The 19,088-nt window shown below is 42.2% G+C and overlaps 2 protein-coding genes across 3 annotated transcripts in view; one reads left to right on the forward strand and one right to left on the reverse strand.

Annotated features, from left to right (window-relative positions):
• The first annotated feature begins 854 nt into the window (after positions 1-854).
• On the forward strand, positions 855-8,426 carry tmem267 (transmembrane protein 267). The gene is made up of 3 exons (XM_070989535.1): positions 855-909; positions 2,236-2,700; positions 3,693-8,426. Exons 2-3 carry the CDS (start codon positions 2,293-2,295, stop codon positions 4,026-4,028), a joined length of 744 nt encoding a protein of 247 aa, XP_070845636.1. The 5' UTR covers positions 855-909; positions 2,236-2,292; the 3' UTR covers positions 4,029-8,426.
• A 3,520-nt stretch (positions 8,427-11,946) lies between these two features.
• il11ra (interleukin 11 receptor subunit alpha) overlaps positions 11,947-19,088 on the reverse strand; it is a 44,188-nt gene continuing 37,046 nt past the window's right edge. The window contains exons 5-12 of one of the 2 annotated variants that reach the window (XM_070989529.1): positions 18,933-19,047; positions 18,539-18,702; positions 16,732-16,895; positions 16,215-16,359; positions 15,659-15,760; positions 13,506-13,608; positions 13,265-13,344; positions 11,947-12,594 (exon numbers count right to left, since the gene is read on the reverse strand). In XM_070989529.1, the coding sequence (XP_070845630.1) occupies positions 13,266-13,344; positions 13,506-13,608; positions 15,659-15,760; positions 16,215-16,359; positions 16,732-16,895; positions 18,539-18,702; positions 18,933-19,047 (872 nt within the window). In that variant the 3' untranslated portion in view covers positions 11,947-12,594; position 13,265. Of the gene's footprint in view, positions 12,595-13,264; positions 13,345-13,505; positions 13,615-15,658; positions 15,761-16,214; positions 16,360-16,731; positions 16,896-18,538; positions 18,703-18,932; positions 19,048-19,088 lie in introns of both variants that reach the window. The other variant, XM_070989530.1, reaches the window with a different exon arrangement.

Consider the following 19,088-nt stretch of genomic DNA (forward strand, 5'->3'; position numbering starts at 1 on the left):
ACTACAGCTTCTAAAAGTTAGATCTGTCTTCAGTAAAAACCTGGATCAAATGACTGCTGCGCTGGAGTTGACATAAACGAAATGATGGCATGCTTTTGCAAAATACTTCTATCATCACTTTTAACTGGAGGTTTAAAGTACTCACATTCGTCGCCCATTTGGATATCACCTCAAGGCATTCACTTCCATCTCTAAAATACAAAACTGACCAGTAAACATGGCCTCCAGTGTTCAGCAATGAACCTTTCATGATGTTTGTGGATATTTTTTGATCCTGGTCCTAGCCACATGACCAAGTAGGGTCTGAAATGGCATAGATTCCCTAAAACTTAACCACAGTGGATAAATAAGTGATTAATTGCATTACATAACGTCTCCTTCAAAATTTATTAGAAGACTGACATGTTGGACTAGGCTTAAATATTTAATGTAAGATTGATTAAAGTTGAAAAAGGCCACAAATGAACATTTTAATAATTTACAGTGTTATGTGGAGTCCCTAAATGGAAAGGGTTTATAACCCAATGTCTGCATTTACTATTTTTGAGTGACATTTAAATAAAAATGAAGGGCTAAAAGGGATGACCCATAATCATCACAAGAATTCATGTGATATTTAGGCTACCGTTTGCCCGTTTTCTTTTCAGTGTGTTTTTATTGTGGGTGCTGTTTTGTGTGAATTTCATCCTGCAAAATCCTACATCATATGACTTTGAATGAACTTGTGCCTAATGTGCAAAGGCGGAATTACAACAAATTGAAAGCTAAGGGACGTTCCTTTGACGACATGTAGTTGTTCCAGCCATGACCTGTGGGTGGCAGCAAAGCGCTGCTGACCATCATTATCCTACCACAGAACGCAACAGAAGAAGTGGCAAGCCTGGCGGATAACGAATGCAGGGATATGGGGTGAGTATCGTGATTTATTTATCAGCCGGCTGATAAAAAATGACCGAAAACATTTGATTTGGTAGAGATAAAATTGAATTATATACTTTAAATGCAAGCGAAGCGTCTGATATTCTTTAATTCACTGCAGTTTTATTCGAGCTAATTGTGACAGCTGCTGTCCGCCTACACAAAGCATCATCCCTCACTGTCACTGTTAGCCAGTTAGCTCCTAGCTAGCCAGCTGCCATCGTCGTTGGTACTGTCGCTTAATGACATAAGGTTAGCTGATAATACGTCTGTCTTTTTAAACGGTCTACTTGCGAATGTCCGACGAATGAAAATGATTTTAATCCTAATGTGCATTGGTGACGTTACAAGAGATAGCCGGGAGGTATCAGCAGATGAGAAAAATAACTAGCTAGCTGATAAAACATTCATACTCGGGAGCACAGCGACATTTTTTATGTGTTTATTTATTTCTAAAGACTCATGTAGCGATGAAACGTACTCAGGTTGAAAGCCAGTCGAGTCTGTCCCACATTTCAGTCAGATGCATGAGAGACAGAGACCTATTTTTATATTCCCTCAGGGTTCAAAGACTCTGAACAGCGCTGTCTGAAATGAACATGCTGTGTTTGACGGAACAAGTGTTGTCTCCGGCGCTTGGTGCTCGGTGTTCATGAAGCAGAGCAGTTTCACCGGTGTCTGTCTTCGACTGCGGGGTAACCTTCAGACTAGGACTGCTGTAAACATGTGCAGTTTATTTTAAGTTTGCACCAGCTGAGCTTTGACTCAGGGTCTACTTTTGACAATCGCATTGCTGCAATAGTTCAGAGAATCAGCTGATGTAAAGTTTTTATTTTATTCTTAACGCAGGTGGGCAAAGGGACATTGACAGAACCTCGTGGGAGCTGTGTTTATTGAACGATGACAAAACCTTTTTTCTTTCATAAAATAGGGTATGAAGTTTTACTTGCGGGTATTGCACTGCAGGTCTTAATTTGTGCTGGATCCAGCGACAGAACAGCGTGAAGGGGTGCACATCTTCACAGCAGTGTCTTTTTATTAGTAGGAACTCTTTATTTGACACGTACGATATGATTCTTTCTCTGCATATGTATTGTTTACTCATCAGCTCAAAGAGCTCCCAGATGACTTTATGCTAGTGAGTCATGTATGACGTCCATGTCAGATAGAGTACTAATATATAGTACAAACACTCGTGTATTTGATGCCTCCCACTCACTTGCCTTTCATGTTGTTTCTTGCAGCCCAGCCTTACCCCGGGTCTCTTCTCCTCTTTCATCCCCCCTCATTAATCCCTCTCCTCCTTTCCTTCTCCAGCCTACCTGACTCTTGCTGACCCTCAGTGACGATTGGCCCCCACAGCCATCTGTCAACATGCAAGGATTCTACTCCAAGCTCGACTCCTCTCCCTCCTCGTCCCCGTTGCTGGGGGTCGGCCTCGGGCGAGAAGGCGCTCCTGTACCCCTCAGCCTTGCCGTGGAGACGGAGAAAGCTCAGGCCCTCCTACAGACGTTCAGCTCGGCCTCTCTGCTGGCGTCGGCAGGACTCGGTATGTTCTGCGTGGTGGCGGACCATGCCCTCCAGCTGCCGGTCATCCAGCACCACCTGTGGATGCGCGCTGCCTTGGACAACGCCACTCATGGATTGGTGGGGCTGTGGTCGTGGGCAGTTGTTATTGGACTGAGGAAAAAGAGTGATCTGTATGAGGTGCTGCTGGCCGGTCTTCTGGCATCGATCATAGACCTGGACCACTTCTACATGGCTGGATCCCTGTCACTCAAGGTAAGACCTGCACCTTTACAGAGGCTTCCTCTACATATATAATAAGTCTAGAAATCTACCAAACATGGCAAATGTAGAGTGTGCAGATAGTCTACAAAAGCCCATAATTAATTGATACTAATTTTGGAGACTGGGCAAGTCCACTGTTCTCTCTATTGTCAGATTTGTGTGCCAGATTTGAGCGAGGCTAAAGCAGATAAACCTGAAAGACAAAAAAAAATGCTTAGGCTGATCTTACAGTTCATCTTTGCAGTCCATGACTGCAGTGAGTGGAGAGACAGTCAGTGTTTGGACACAGTTCGTAGGTGTTTCTGCAACAGTGTTTGTCTGGCACCAGCCATCTTTTCTCATAAAAATATTCATATTCCGTTTTGAGATGGTTTAACACAGGCACTGAACAAGCGTCTGAGTGGCTTCGCTGAGGGTATCATTCCTACTGAAACAGGATAAGAAAACAGTACCAGGGAGAGTGGAGTTGAATGGTAAATCAAACGTCCCCTCCTCCTCTCCATCTATTTTTTTTCAACGAATTTCCTCTACTGTTAACAAAAGGCAGTGTCAAAAGCTACGTCCCTGTCACGCCATCTGGCAAATTTGAGTATAAAAGGGGGCATCCTCAAAAGGCTCAAGCATGGATGGAGCGAGGTTCACCACTTTATGAACACGATTGTAGAAAGCATACTAATGCGTGGGCTCAAGTTCAAGATTTCATTCTGTTTTTGCGTTCAGTCCGATGAAGGAACGCCTTTTTGATGATAGTTCTGTACGTATAAAGTCTGAATTGATTTCATGGGAAGTTGTCTGCTGAGCAGTACCTTTTAAAAGTCTGGCAGAACTCCACGAAATTGCTTATCTGCACTGACTCGCACAACTCTGCAGAACTGCTGCAGCAAAGCGCTCGCAGTAATAATCGCAGATTATGGAATGATAAGATTCTGCTGAAGAACAGTTTGCAAACTACTCACTGGCCGGTGCTTCCACTTCCCTTCCAGGCTGCTGTGTCGCTCCCCCAGCGTCCTCCTCTGCACTGCTCCTCCCTCATCCCCGTCCTCTGTCTGTCCCTCCGCTTCCTCATGTGGATCGGACGCCTCAAAGACGCTTGGTGCTCCTTGCCGTGGATGCTTTTCATATCCATGGCGACGCATCACGTCCGGGATGCCGTGCGCCACGGCCTGTGGGTGTGCCCCTTCGGCAACACGACTCCGCTCCCCTACTGGCTGTACGTCAGCACCACGGCCACGCTCCCTCACCTGTGTTCAGTGCTCATGTACCTGACGGGAACCAGGGATGTGATCTCCACCAAACACGGGGTGGCCATCGACGTGTAGACGACACTGACTTGCCCGTGTCATCCACTGCTGATCTGGGATCGTCTCTGGCCGAAAAAAAAAACCTTCTTCGCTGTTTATAACAACCTTTACTTGAAATGATTGGAGAAAACATTGGTGGCACTGAGCAAAATGATGTTGAAAGAGGACTTTAACTCATGTTTTTTCAGAGATGAAAAGAAATGTCGGCGAAGATTCCGTTTTTTTTACGGCAGATGCTATCAGCAGCAAGGTTTGCACGCAAACCACCATCGTTTCCTAAACTTAACCAAGTAGTCTTGGTGCCTAAAGCTAACCAAAATGCAACTGGAAACTGAAAATGAGTGGTCTAAGTCTAAAAGAAATGAACCTCTGGTTTTACATGGGACATGAACCACAGTCCTGTGGGTGAAAGCTCTTTGTTTGACCTGTTCATCCACCACGACCTCCTCCTGTGTGGACTGTGTTGCTCTTTATACCACGTCATCCAGTGGCAGGAGTGAATAGCTGCATAGCTGCCATGTGACAATTCTCACAAACAGACAGAATAATGAATTGGGTTTCCATGCATTGAGACAAAACAAATTAGATTTTCGAAAGAGGAATGCTCCAGTGAGAGTGCCAATCATGCTTTTTTTTTCTGGTATTATTGAAGTGCATCAGAATCCTGTCCACTTCTGTGGACGCTGAGCTCTACTGACTGTCTTAATTGTTTAGGGAGTGACCCTTTAAAGCTTTGACATATCATTTTGCAGAGCAAAAGAGACCCGAGACTTGACCTCCACCAATCACAGAAGTGTTTGTATCGTGGCCCCTGAACTGTCACTGTGTCACCGTGTGTCACTCTCACCTTCAGTGCATCATCTGCATGTTACCACTTTTATTCCACTGTGTGTTTAAAAGCCCTCCACGTGCCATACTTGTGACATTCAGTGTATTATACATTCACTGTTATACACGTTAACACGATGAATCACCACCAAACTTTGGCCTCTCTGCCGCTTCAGCAGGCTGCTTGGACGAGCCTTATTGTCCAGCCAAAAATGACATTTTCAGCACATCTGCTGCGGTTATAGATCAGGATTTTTCAGCTGTGTACCCTGGTGGTATTCATTGTTTGCTGTTTACACAGCATTGGTGTTAGTTTCATCCACAGCACCAATTCTGCTGGTTGTACTTGTTAAAGTGTGAAGTGGCTCACAAATGCTGCACAGTTCAGATTGCTTTCCGCCGTCCACGCGACAGAAACCAGGAAATGGCTTTTATTTTTGCAGTTTCAGACAGGAAAGTGTCATTTACATTTACTGATTCGCCTCAGCTGTTGCAGCAAAAACAAAGGATGAGAAATGACAGATGAATTTGTGTTTTAAAGTCAGTGATTCGTCTGTGGTGTCTTTATTTTACACCAAACAGAATAAGAGAGCTGGAATTTTCAAGCATTCAAGGGAGTGATTTGTTCGGTAATGTGTCCATTATCAGTAATATCTTCATATTACGTGTTTATATTTAGAGAAATGCAAAACAAAAAAGCAAAAAACATGTAATTGCTGCATTAACTTGCTGTATATTGTTCCACTGCAGTATTTTTGTGATGCTACTGATACAGTCTACATGCTGAAATTCCCAGCTGGCTTCTCAGTGGTGAAACCGTGACTTGTAGAAGGACCTGGGCTCTTTATTTGAGGTATTTATCACACATGAATATCATCATCCACCGTGACACAGGACATTCACAGATGGGAAGGACTGTTTTAGATGTAAGCAGATCACACACATTCATTCCATAACAGCACTGTTTACTATGAATGAAATGATGCATCGTCAGTTGTGACAGAGCGGATAGTATTTAATAGGTTTTAGGAACGTCTTCTACCATTTTGAGCTGAAACAGATTTTAGTTCAATCACAATATTCTCAAATATCAGCCATCATATATTTTAACGTCCATCCATGTATTTGTATTGTTTTCTTAAGAAGCTGCTGGTGATTAAGGCTGTAGTGATGCTTGTTGTCCACTAGGTTGCTGCAGTGAGCTTATTGGGATTCACCATTTGTTAATTTGGTACTAATCAGGTCTTAAAGTTCGAGAATTGCACAGTGTGTTATAGAAACAAAAAAGTCCTGGTACATGTGACTTTAATACGGTAGTTGCTTGGGTGTGTTTGTGTTTTGCTGCTATTGCACTATCATCTGTGATTTGATTATTTTGGAAATATTTCCCTTTTTGTCTCGCGGAGGGAACAAAGAACAGGTTGGAAACACTGTATTACACCTACTTAACAGAAAGTGAATTTTAGAAAAGGCTTCACAGTGGCTGCTGTCCCATTTTAGTTGTCATTTTCAGTGAAACATCTCTTTTTACTGCTGCTTATGTTTACAATATGACCTTCATTAATGCAATATTATGTTGAGTTTTGCACATGAATTTCTTACGTTTGGATTCTGCTTTTTTTATTTGTTAAATATGTCTTTTTATCATAAAGTTTTAATTTCAGTGATAAGGAAGTATAGACAGTAACACGATAGTTTTAATGTAGTGTTTTTATCTCAATAAAATATATCCTGTACACTGTATGTATCCTGTGTTTGTGCATCAATGCATGCTGTTTACTTAGATTTCATCACATATACTGGATCAAAATGATTAAGAGGGTAAAACAAGACTATTTAACTTTTGAAAGGGATGATAAGGCAATCATCTAATTACAAATAAAAAACTGAATTCAAGAAATAAAATACCCTCTTTACTCAGTTCAGCAGCTGTTTGCCAACTTTGTGAGTCGTTGCTAACCAACTAGCACTAAGGCTAATGTACTCCATGTTTTAGCATGTTAGCAACAAAATGAAAAGTTGAATTCAGAAGCAATGAAATGCCTTTGCTGCACTTAATGTTAGATAGCTATTGCTGCCTAACTGAAGCCTAGCATGTTCCTCCCTGTGGTCTACTCGCTCTCTGTGACTTTGCATGATGATGACATCATTGTGCTCTGCTGTCGCTGCTAATTGGGAATATCCTGAACACGGCAGAAACGAAGCATTTGGCCTGAGTCAGAGCTGCCTTTCCGCTGCATGCAAGTTGTAGAAAATGACTTTTTTCGCTATCTTCTCCATTGTTCTCAGGGTTAACGCTTACTTTGTCCACCGCCTGACAAATTCCTCAGGAAAGGTTCCCCCGGCTACAAAGACATCAAAGCAGTCCACCTAATATCGAGAACAATACAGATCCTGTGATGTCCAAACTTGGACCCTGAAGATGCTGAAGCCTGCATGACGACATGTTTGTGGTCTGGGAAGAGCAGCCAGAATACAGAGGCAAGTTCCCTCCAGTTATACATCTAAAAAGACCCTTTCACAAAGACAAACAAAAGCAGGCTTGAGCATTTGGGATTCATCAGACGCTGTCACTGTCAGATAATGGAAACTTTCTAAGAGACTGCCACAGGAAGCGACAAGCTTGGGGGGAAATTTGGTCAATTTTTGGACAATCACAAGCATCTTCTCCACTACTGGCTGGCTACTAGAAGAATTAAAGGTATGGAGGAAAAGCGTGTGAAGCATTAAGAAGGCTGCCAAATGCTGCAAAGTGTGATAAAATAGTATTTATTTCACAGACAGATACAAGAACAGGGAGAAAAAACAGCTTATGGTGATATCTGTCGTACACATTAAGCAATTAAAACAAAAAAAAGGACTATGTACATCTGAGAATGGATGCCTGAGTGTAATTTGAGTTGTAAGAACTAAAACCAACAGGCTCCATCTGCCATCACATACTGCAGAGGAACACGGAAAGAGTGAGAATACCACGAGGGTGTCCACAGAAACACCATGAGAGTGAAACAGAAAGGTGTGATGCAGTGTGCAGCGTGTGAACCTGGACTACAGGGTGAAAAACAGTTGCTGATACTGCACACGGCCCACATTTAGAAAATTTACCTTGCGTCATGAAAATCTTTTTCGCCAAAGAAAAAAAAGTTTCTGACTTTAGTTTTGCTGTTCAGATTGGAAAAATATCGACTTTGTTACAGCTAAACCACTCTGGGTTTTCATACTTGCTATATATTTTTTTTACTTCACCTGTGTAGTTCTGCTCTATGAAACAGCATAATGCAGCATTTAAGGTACAAAGAGCGAGCAGGAAATGTGTCCTTAAATTTGAATAAAGTCACTTCAGCCAGACCTAGAAAAGCATGAACAATTCTTTTAATCAAGAGCTGAAGGAAATTATTGGCAAATTCATATTTGGAGGTAATATTATGACAAAAAAAAGTTTGAAAATCTTGATTAAAAGACAGAATAACGGGTGTAATTTAGACTTTTTCTGTTTTGTTAATAGAACATTTTGCTATGAAATTCAAATTTTTCATTTCAAAACCTTTTGACTGTCTTTATGAATGCTGCCACAAGAATTCAAAAAGAGCTGGAAAAAAAACAACCAACACTGATACTAATTTGCCATCTGACCGCAAAGAAATGAAAGAAACCAGAGTAAAGCAAGTTGAAGACAAATTCAGTAAACACATTGTCCATACAGTAATCGTACAGTAACACAGCTTCATATAACTGGGTAGAAAGACACAAATACACATCGGGAGGGTTCTGCAGACAGGATAATCCTCAGTCACTAATACTATTTTTTTCTGTGCGAATCTCCCTTTGGGGGATTTTAAATTAGAATATTATCTGGAATTACTGATTTGACACAAAATTTAATATCACTTAGTACTGACTGAACATGTATTGCCATTTGCTCTAATTACACTCTTTTTTAAAATTTTCCAATAACATAAAATGCACGTGCTGTCCAATGGGTTTCAGAATTGAAGTGCATGTCATATAATGAACTGTAAAAGTGCTACTAAGTGCTAATTCATGGACTGCTAATGAACACAATGAAGACTGAGCTAAACCATGTCTGCAAAACTAGCCCAAAGAATATGTTTTTTTTCTCTACATATAAACATCACTTATAATAACATACATGAAATGTATTTTGTGTGATATACAATAATATACAAAAAAAGAAGCTTCAACTGGATCCATGCATAATATGTAGAGCTAGCTTGAGAGAACATACGGTTGTCAAACTGGAAAATGCTCGACATGGATGCACCTTGTGTTTCTGATACAAACTACACAGTCAGTCAATCAATCGGTCGGTTGATGACTACACAGCTTTGGATCGGCAGGATTAAACCAACAGGCCGACGGAGAGAAAGAAAAACCTATTTTTGTTGAACGTGAGCAGCCCACTTGAACAGCAGAGCCTCTCACGTCCATCTGTTGCCGACAGTTAGCCAGGAAACAAGGTTTGTAGGCGCGGGTGTCGAAAGCAAAGCTAAACCAGATACGTGTACTGCACTAGAGGTATTTGGGGCTTGTCATACTCTTAACACTGGCCGTCCAGATCATTCATTTTCATGAGTCGGTGGGACACGAGACACGAGTACAGTGAGCGGGAGTCGCTCTTGTCAATCAGTCGAGTTCGTGCTCATCTCATGTTTCACCCCCCAGCCAGCACGCTCCCGCTGAGCTACAGAAATTCAGCTTTCATGAGATAACAGTTGGTGAAGGCTTGACTGGTCTGTCCTGGAGATGGACATATATTCCTGTCATATAAAGTAAGGCAAGCGCATTCACTATGTTCAGCTACACCAGCAGTTGTTCACGGCTAATGTTTCTGTTATGTTTGCGTCAAAAACCCACTAAAAAAAGTCGCAGTAAGTCGAATTTGCTGAACAAGTGGCGAAGGTAGCGGTGATTGTGAGAGCCTACTCAACCGTGTGAAAGAGCCCCATGTCAGACCCATAGTGGCGGCGTCGACAAGACATCCAAAATATCTGAGGGACTTGGTCATGAGAGTAGTTTCCCCAAAGGACTTTTAGGTTAGATGATTATTTCTAAAAATGACTTTGCAGGAAAACAAAGTGCTTTGAAACGTTAGCTCACTAGCTTGATGCCCTAAAATAAACAAACCAGCTTGTTATCATGCGTTTCTACCTTTAAATCTTTTTTCCATTTTATTCACATTACTTTCTTTGTATAACTAATTTCTAATTTAATACGTACAGCCTAAACATTTGACTAATATTGTCTAACTTAAATAAATGTTTAGGTCAAATTAAAATATGCCTCTTATTGAATCTTTAACAGCAGGCAGTGAACCTGGCTGCCCAACCTCAAGCCAACACCTAACATATAACACTGTGAAGCGTTAAAAAGGGGTTACAGCAACTTAAATGGAGCAACAATGAACTAATGCTGCGAGCTGATGAATCTGTTAGTCGATCGACAACAATTACAACCTAGAGATGTGAAGCGTGGACTGAAAGAAACATGGCTGCCATCAACCAAAGAACTTTGCAAAGGGTGGGGCTGAGCAGGAAAACTGGCCATAACTCATTGACCCTTTGTCCAATCATCATAAATCTTGGCAGATGACCTCGACCTGTGTTTGGGAATAGGTCTAATGAAGCATTTTGAGCCCAACGCATAGAGGGTGCCACAAATGCCAAAAGCAAGAACCTGAATTTACTTGAAATTTGATACACTTGTACAATTCAGTTTTCTGAATTACATACTTCTATAATAAATGGGCTTAAAGATTGTTCCTAAACTATGGCCACCATCAATCAAAAAACCTCACTAAGGGTGGGTCTTAGCAGGAAATTGGCCAGCACTCAAGCTGTCCCACAGCAATCCTGATTAACCTCAGTGGAGGCATCTGGCACTGACTCCTGAACATACACAAGTTTCGTTCATCATTTATCAACTACCCTCTCAGATGTGAGGATTAATCACTGTAAATGAAATATCCTTGGCCCTGTCTGACAAAATAACTAATTTGAGCATGTCACCGTAACCTTTCGAAAATTCTGATATTTAATAGAAAAACATAATTGACAGATTAATTGATAGCGAAAAGAGTTATTAGTTTCAGTCCTACAGTGGACACATTAAGCATGAATTTCAGAAGAGACCCTAAAACATGATCATACTGTTCGACTCTCTGTGAGCCATGATAATGTGCCATCCTGATTTTAAAGCATAACGCCCCTTGAAAACCCTTTTGCGGACCCTCGCTGGTGTAACTCACCTTGTTGCACTGACATAAGAGTGAACTGCAGGACTCTGTGACATCACTGTCTGCTGCGGTTGCCAGTGCAACAAGACACACTTCTGTGCACACACACACCCAGCCACACCCATCAGCGCTGCTGGGTGTGTCCACTTTCAACCACAGAGGGCAGCAGATCACTGCTTTTTAGCCTGCTGTTAAGTTACTCTGTGAGTGCTGTATGTATGAATTTCAAAAAAGAACTTTGATTGTCATCCACTTAGATCACAAACTAGGCTGGGTTTGACTTCTATCCCTGAACGATCAGCATGTAATCTCTTATAGAAATGCGGACATATAACCACTTTCAAAACTGCTTTGAGAAGTAAGTTGCTGGGTGGACAGCTCAATATCTATAGTCTAATACTCTCTAGCTAAGTAAATATCTATGTAACGTCATAATGCTGGTGGTTTGTGAAAGGCCAGTATCTCTTTTCTTACCTCTCTCTCTCTCTCTCTCTTACTCCACATGTGTCTTTCTCTCACACATTGGAGAACAGTGGATGGATGGATAGAAAGAGGTATAAAAAAAGAATCAAAAGTACACCTCTACTAAAGACATCAGACAACAAAACAAGCATATCATGCAACATAAAATCACTTGTCATAAATGAAATTAAGTCTAACTAACCCAACCCAACCCAACCCAACCCACCCTGGACCTTGTTCTCCATGTCCATCCCTCAGGTCAGGTTGCCCCTCAGCTGAGACCATAATGCCCGTAGTTGCTGCTTTGGCATCAGACGCACACGGAGAGACTGGCAGAAGTTATGCCTCCTTCACAGCATTTAGTCGGTCAGTCGATGTAATAACGGACGCACATGAATCTGTTACTTCTCACGATGAATCTAAAAAAAAAAAAAACACACACACAAAAGTGACGAGTTCTGGTTGAGAGAATAGAGGCGACTTGTCCCAGAAAAGTCCATGTTCTCCTATTTGGCAGCTGCACTTCCTGTCCTTACTTGTTGCTTAAAAGTTCAAAATTTAAAAAAAAAAAAAAAAAAAAAAAAAAAATCACTTCTCTCCATAAAGGTCGAGGAGCCAGTCCGCCTGAAGCAGCATCGGTTGTGAGTGAATCCAAACGTCCTGACGCAGTCGCTCCTTCAGTCCGCTGAGGAGTGAGCTGCAGTGAAGTTGCTGAAGTTGGGTCTGTTTTCCCTGTCCCCATGGACAGTAGGTGCAGTCTGCTGATGCATGATGGGTAGTGCAGTTAGATGTGTCCACTGAATATATCCAGGGAAATCGTGCCCGACGTACCCTTCAGTCATACTGGGTAACTTTATTCTCATCTGCAAAGTTCCTCATATAGGTTCGTCCCTGCTGTCCCGGATCTTGGATGGACTCTGATGCATTCTGGTTAGTGTAGTTAAATATGGACGGCCAGCATTCTACAGTGGTAAAGGCGGAGGCTGACTCTTGGAGAGAGCCCTAGAACGGGCTGACAAGGAGAGGATGCTTGAAATCAACCTGAGAGGAGAGGAGAGGAGAGGAGAGGAGAGGAGAGGAGAGGAGAGGAGAGGAGAGGAGAGGAGACATGTAGGACAGCAGAGTGGAGGACAGACAGAAGAGTGGAGGACAAACAGAAGAGAAAAGGCAACTTCAAAAAAGCGTGTATAAATCAGAATGTAATTAAGGATTGCCTTAGAAGAACAGATTTAAATAACAGAGCTGGATGGGAGATACGCAGGCTTCCTTACAGGGTTATAATCTGTGTGTGTGTATGTTAGGCTTATAATCACAAGTTGGCGGACTATCTGAAGGGTTGTCTGACTGTCGTTTATAGCTGCACTTTGAATCACTTCAGTTCTCACTAAGCCAGAGTTTTACTATGTTCTTCCCGCTGGCTTAGCTCCCATTTGATGGCATTTTGTGGTAGTCTTATGAATCTGAAAGAAGTGACACCTCATTAGGATTTTAATTAGCCTCGCCACAGAGGCTGTTTACCATCCAGAGGCCTAAAATGGTGCCAAACAAGCTAAACTAAGAACACAAACAACCATGTGTAGCCATTCCTGAGAGCTCAACATATTCATAACACATGTGCAAGAAGACAAATGCGAGCGGAAAATTAAATCTGACACAAAATGCAAAACAAAACTAAAGAAGCGCTGAAGCTGAAACAACAAGTGCTTCTCACGTTAGATCGGCATGGACTTCATCTTGACCATCGAGGCGAGTTCCTGTAGGGTCGCATGATCACGCCGCCTTTGCCTCACCCTGGAAATATAAAACAACAAGTAAACACCAGCAAAAAATGTTAAAAATGCCAGGCTTTGCAAATCTCACCCCGAGAAAGAGAGAGAGAGAGAGACAGGCCACACAGCTGTGGCCTGTGGATGTGGGATGTGTGTGTATGTGTGCATGTGTGTGTGTCTTACCACACGACAAAGATGAGGGAAAGGACGGTGGTGAGGATGACCACGGAGAACAAAACCAGCAGAATGACCAAACCCAAATTACCTTCATCCGGAAGTGCAGGATCTCTCTCTGAAAAGAGAGGGACAAAACAAGGGGGGGTGGGGGTGCAGAGAAAGAGTTAAAGCAACAGAATGATGATGAAAGGATGAAGATCAGGATACTGATATAAGAGACAGTTGTTTGAGGGTGGCAAAATAAAGAAAATATAAGTTGGAGGAAGACTTCTTGATGACTCATCGACAAAAGCGAACCCTGTGAAAACATGCATTTCATATTTTTGTCCACTCGCTTTATCGTCTGTGTTGGTGTGTGTGTCTGACACACAGAAAGAAAGAGAGAAAAAAAAATAGTGGTATGTGTGAGTTCTCTGATTCAATTAGCCTCTGGTGAGAAGTTAATTTTAAATCAGCCATTACAGCTTTCACACAAACATGCATTTATCATACTCAGAGGAGTAAACAACTCTCTTTCAAAGCAAAAATGCACAGCGCGGACGCACACATCAACAATAAAAAGTGCAAAAATACCGGGTATTCACGAGATTAAAAAACGATTTATGAGCACATCTGCAAAGGACACACATACACGCACAGAGAAACTAGAAGGCATCTGGCTCACAGCTTAAAGAAGTCTGACGGCGTCAGTCACAGCGACTCTCAGCCTCTACTCTGCTGCCAAAACTGTGTGTACTTGTCTCCATGTGTACGCTGTTTGTGTGTGTGTGTGCATGTGTGTATAGTTTATAAATGCTTGCAACTGCAGGCAGCTCTTCCCTGTGTTCCTGTCCACGCCGATGTGAGCTGTTCTGTACTTTTTTTAACAGAACAGGGTCTGAATACAGCACATTCAATACATTAACACGTTACATAATCCTCAATTCTCTCTTCACTTGAATCTGTCTGAGTTGTTCACCGCACAGTCACATGTGGTTGTCATGCTAATTCTGCATCCCCACCCACACAAACATATACATACTTATCCCATACACACGCATGCACACACACAAGACAAAACATTGGCTTCCTTTAAATGTATTGATGCTGTAATGATGTAATATTTCCTTACTGTTGTCCATATTTCAAGTGGAGCTGCTTCCTTGTTTTTTTTTTTGTTTTTGTTTTTTCCAGTTTTGCTAATCACATGAAAAGAATTTGCTATCCATTTCAAAATGCATTTATTCTTAAGTTTGCGAAATTGAAGTGCTGAGTTCTGGTTTCTAACAGCCAATTTTGTCTGAATTCCACAGTTTATCCACCTCTCCCAGTGTAACTGGGTGTGTTGAATAGTATTTGATGGATTGCTCCACATTTTATGTCTGGGGTTTGTCTATTTCTTGACCTAGTATTTTTTTTTTTTTTTTTTTTTTTCCATTTTCCAAAGCAGCCCACCCTTCCTGCAGAGGCAAGCCAACATAGATAAGAAGAGGCCAAATTAACCAAATAAATAAATAAAATACAGGAATTTTCAATGCGGACTAATGCAGTGAGTCTGTGCATTTTATTAGGCATTCAACAAATCCATGTTTCTAGTTATGTACTTAACTTTTCATTCAGGACACACTGTAGAAACATAATGTCCTGCAGGTACAATTTGCTGCAGTTATATGTAATTTGGTGATGAGGCCAGGCATGAGGCGCTTGCACTGGTCTATCTGGAGTATAATAATGATAAATGATGTTGCTGCATTAATGACGGATGTGGCTTCCTGCGGAAAAATGAGGTGAAAACACACTCATTCTGCCGTTTGATTAGCTCTGATTCACATGGTCCGTCTTATCAGGCTCAAACCCAGACTGAGGACATTTGGTTGGAAACAAGCAAAGAACGCCCTCATCTCAAGTCACCAGTAGTACTACTAGCAATGATAGTAATGTAGCAGTGGAAGAACTAAACATACGGTAGCAGTGACACCATAATTACAGTAGAGTACCTGTACTTTTAGCAGTAGTAGTAATTGCAATAGTAGCAGAAACAACAGGAGTGGAAGGAAAAGCAGTATCATGATAATGGTGGTGACAGTAATTGTACTACTGCTGAGTTACAACATGAGCCTGTAAAACACCTGCAGACAATCACAGTGCAATCATCATTTGAAGTAACATACGAGTCTTACTGCGTGACTTTGCAGTGGTGGTCTCTGGTTTTGTGTTGAAGGAAGAGAGATAGTCATCTGGTGGGAGCTCATCTACAGGATCAGGTTCAGGGGTGGTGTAGGCTATGAATAGATGCACACACACACACACAGACATTTATTTAAATGAGGAACAATGAATATGCAGTCCAAAGTCTGGTGTGAAAGGCTTCCACTAATGGTTGTACTAGATATATGATACTGTGGCACTTGCTGCTTGCTAAGCAAAGCAACAGTTTTTATTTACTGCAAACTTGAAATCATGTTTTCAAATGGTTTTGTCTGACCATCAGTGTGATATCCAAAGATATTCAAGTTTACTACATTATTGAGGCAAGGGAAAGCAGTTAACTTCCACATGTGAGAAGGCAGTACCAGGATTCTGGGATGCTTGGAGAATGACTCATTGATTAAAAGATTATCAAAATAAATTATTTCACCATTCTTCAACTAATAGCTGCAGCTCTATCAAAACTTTTATTTGTTTTGACCTGACTAATAATTTAGAAATGAACATTTTAGGAATTTTCTCTCAGACCTTGCCAGGGCCTGACGAGAAGCAGGGGACTCCATTCACTCCACTGGCTCTCAGAGTTCACCTCGTCACGGGCTCGAACCTGGACTTGGTGGAGGTGTCCAGCCAGGGCGTCTGAAATCACGACTGGACTCTCCTCGGAGTAAATCTGATGGAGAAAGAGAGGAAGAGAAGCTGCTGTTGTGACGGCGACATCACATGTACAAGTAAAGAAAGTTCAAATAAGGAAAGGGCTCTGTGGAACTGCGCTGCCAACATTTCTTTTTTTTTTTTTACTGTTTCTGGCTTAAGTGTGTGTTCTGGGTGATACACCAAGCAAAAAGTCAGTGAAAACAGACTGAAAGAAGACTGGAATTAAATGACCACTCATCTGGTGTGTGCCAGATTTGGGTTGGAAAGGAAAGTGAAATTGTTGTGTGTTTTTTTTCACATTCGTATTGTTTCTTTTCTTCAAACATCAGTTTGATGAGGCTGCACCCCCATCAAGAGTGAAATGAGGAATTCGGCCTTGTTTACTAACCTCTGACCAGTACATAGAGCCCAGTGGCCTGTATCTTATATGAAACACAAGGGGGAAGGCGTCATGCAGCGGCCAGGAGGAGGGAAAGTTCCACGAGACGATGAGCCTCTTCAAATAGCCTTCTAGCTCCTTCACCATCACGGACTCTGGAGGGTCTGGTTTCACTGCAAAGAAAAGAAGAAACAAACATTTTATTTCCACTGTAGTTCTCTTGCTCTTTGAAAGACAATTTAGATTATTTCATCCAGGGCGGGAGAATTTAATGAAGCAAACCAAAGCACCTGCTCAGACACAAATGCTTGATTTCTTCAACTTGTTTTTTCCAGGATGAATGACCTTGTTTTGCCATATCTTTGCAGCTTATTATTTTTCCAAAAGTGCTTCCTTGAATAATTGTTTTTTCTATGCCAACATCACTTTGCTATTACTAGAACTATCCACTAATTCTGTAAAGCCTGTCCCTCAGACCTCTGTCTCTTTATTCATATTATTAAGCACATTTCAAAACACTGTGACAAGCAGAATGCAGAGGCTGAGAAAAACGGGTGATGGTCGACATAGCTCTGATGCCTGTCTCAAGGACGCAGTGAGTGGGTCTGCTCGAGAGCGACAAGAACATCATGCAGACTCAGGAGCAGCAAAGCAAGATAATTGAGGTTATTATACGTGGAGCGAAAGGGCACAGTCACAACAGCAGTCTGGGAGAATTATGTGCAGCATTAGAAATCATGACATTTTGAGTGTATGTCTGTGGTTGCGTGTGCGTGATATGAATATGTAGACAGATACAACACTGTTTCCACATATGGACTTTACTTGGGTGGGCTGCTTAAGTATATTAACAGCAGCCAAGGTATAACTAGCAACCCCATGGACTAACTGGTGAACTCCACTTGCTCTACACCTCAAGTACCTGTTTGCTCTGCTATTGCGAAAAGGGTGTGCTGAGTCTGCAGAGAAACATAGAGAAAGAGCAACGTTCTTTCTCTATGGGCGCGGCTGTGGCTCATCAGTGTGTGAACTCATGTGTGAGACACTTTGGAAAAAAGCATCTGCCAAATGACTAACCGTAATTGTAATTGTTCTCTACTACACGTCCCTCTGTGAATGCACTGACTGTGGCGCGATCTCTCCTGTTTAATGCAGGCCAACTTATACCATTGTTTTGTAAAAGCTTTTCAGTGGACCTGGTTGGTGTTGATCCTTCTGTACCGCTTGATTTTGATCGTTACGATAGGCTACGTCAACATGCCTTTGACGCATGCGGCACACCAAAACCAAAATGAGTTGTGTTTTTTGGCCGACTTCAAAAAACATACTGCTGACATAGAGAGCAGACGCTCGGGGAGAGAACCACTTAGAGGTTTAGAACTTGGGAGTGAGGACATTTTTGGACACTGAGGACATTTTGACAAGTCCTTACTTTCGGACAGACCTTTTAAGCGTCAGGTTAGAATCAGGTTGAGGTCAGGGTCAGAGTTGACCTTGGGCATTTAGCTGTACTGGTTAACATTAGCGTAAAGAGCTGGGGTCAAAGAGGGTCCTCTCAAATATAGATGTACAAATGTGAGTGTATGGAGGGGGTGGGTGCATGGGGGGGTGGGTGGGTGTTGGGGGAAGCATTAATGTGCCATTGATGTGCTTCAGAGTCATGCAAATTTGTCACTACAGTATTGTAGATTGTACAATATTTTAGTAACCCCATTGTCTGTGGGCGTGTGTGTGTGTGTGTGTGTGTGTGTGTGTGTGTGTGTGTGTGTGTGTGTGTGTGTGTGTGTGTGTGTGTGTGTGTTTTATGGGCTCTTACATAGTTCATGTAACTTAAACTGGACATATGTAGTCTCGAACCCCAGGCCATTGGTCTCGTTGATTCTCAGGGTATGGATGGTCTGCCAGAAGGCAGGGTGATCTACATCACAGTGCTTGTGGACGACGTCCACGATGCATGGCCTCCACTCCTGACCATTCCCCCTTAAATAAGTTAAAGAAACACTGTTGTAAGACGTTATGGTTAAAAGTTTCCACACATGGCAGAGTGACAGGAAGCACAGGAGCATGGACATGGCTCACACTGAGACTCACACTGTACACACCATATTCAAAATGTCACTGCGGCATATGCACTATATTTGGCTTCTTCGCAGTATATTCTGAATGTGACCTTGGGCGTTACTGTTTCACCTGCAGTAACTCACTCCTACCTGAAGGAGGCATTGTACTTGGCTGGTAGGAAGGTCTTTACCGAATCCACCCAGGAGCAGCGAACATGCGTGTGATTGGGCACTTGACAGGAAATGCTCAGCAGCCCAGGGGGATCTGGGAAACAGGAGGCAGACAGATTAATTTACAGGATGAAC

Source organism: Chaetodon trifascialis, chromosome 20 (assembly GCF_039877785.1).
Source record: "Chaetodon trifascialis isolate fChaTrf1 chromosome 20, fChaTrf1.hap1, whole genome shotgun sequence".
In the NCBI taxonomy this organism is placed as follows: Eukaryota; Metazoa; Chordata; class Actinopteri; order Chaetodontiformes; family Chaetodontidae; genus Chaetodon; species Chaetodon trifascialis.

What these genes read in the sequence shown, in the direction of transcription:
- tmem267 (XM_070989535.1), top strand. Translation starts at nt 2,293, where the DNA reads ATGCAAGGATTCTACTCCAAGCTCGACTCCTCTCCCTCCTCGTCCCCG. An exon ending in CTGGATCCCTGTCACTCAAG is followed by an intron (nt 2,701 to 3,692) that starts GTAAGACCTGCA and finishes CTTCCCTTCCAG; the next exon opens with GCTGCTGTGTCGCTCCCCCA.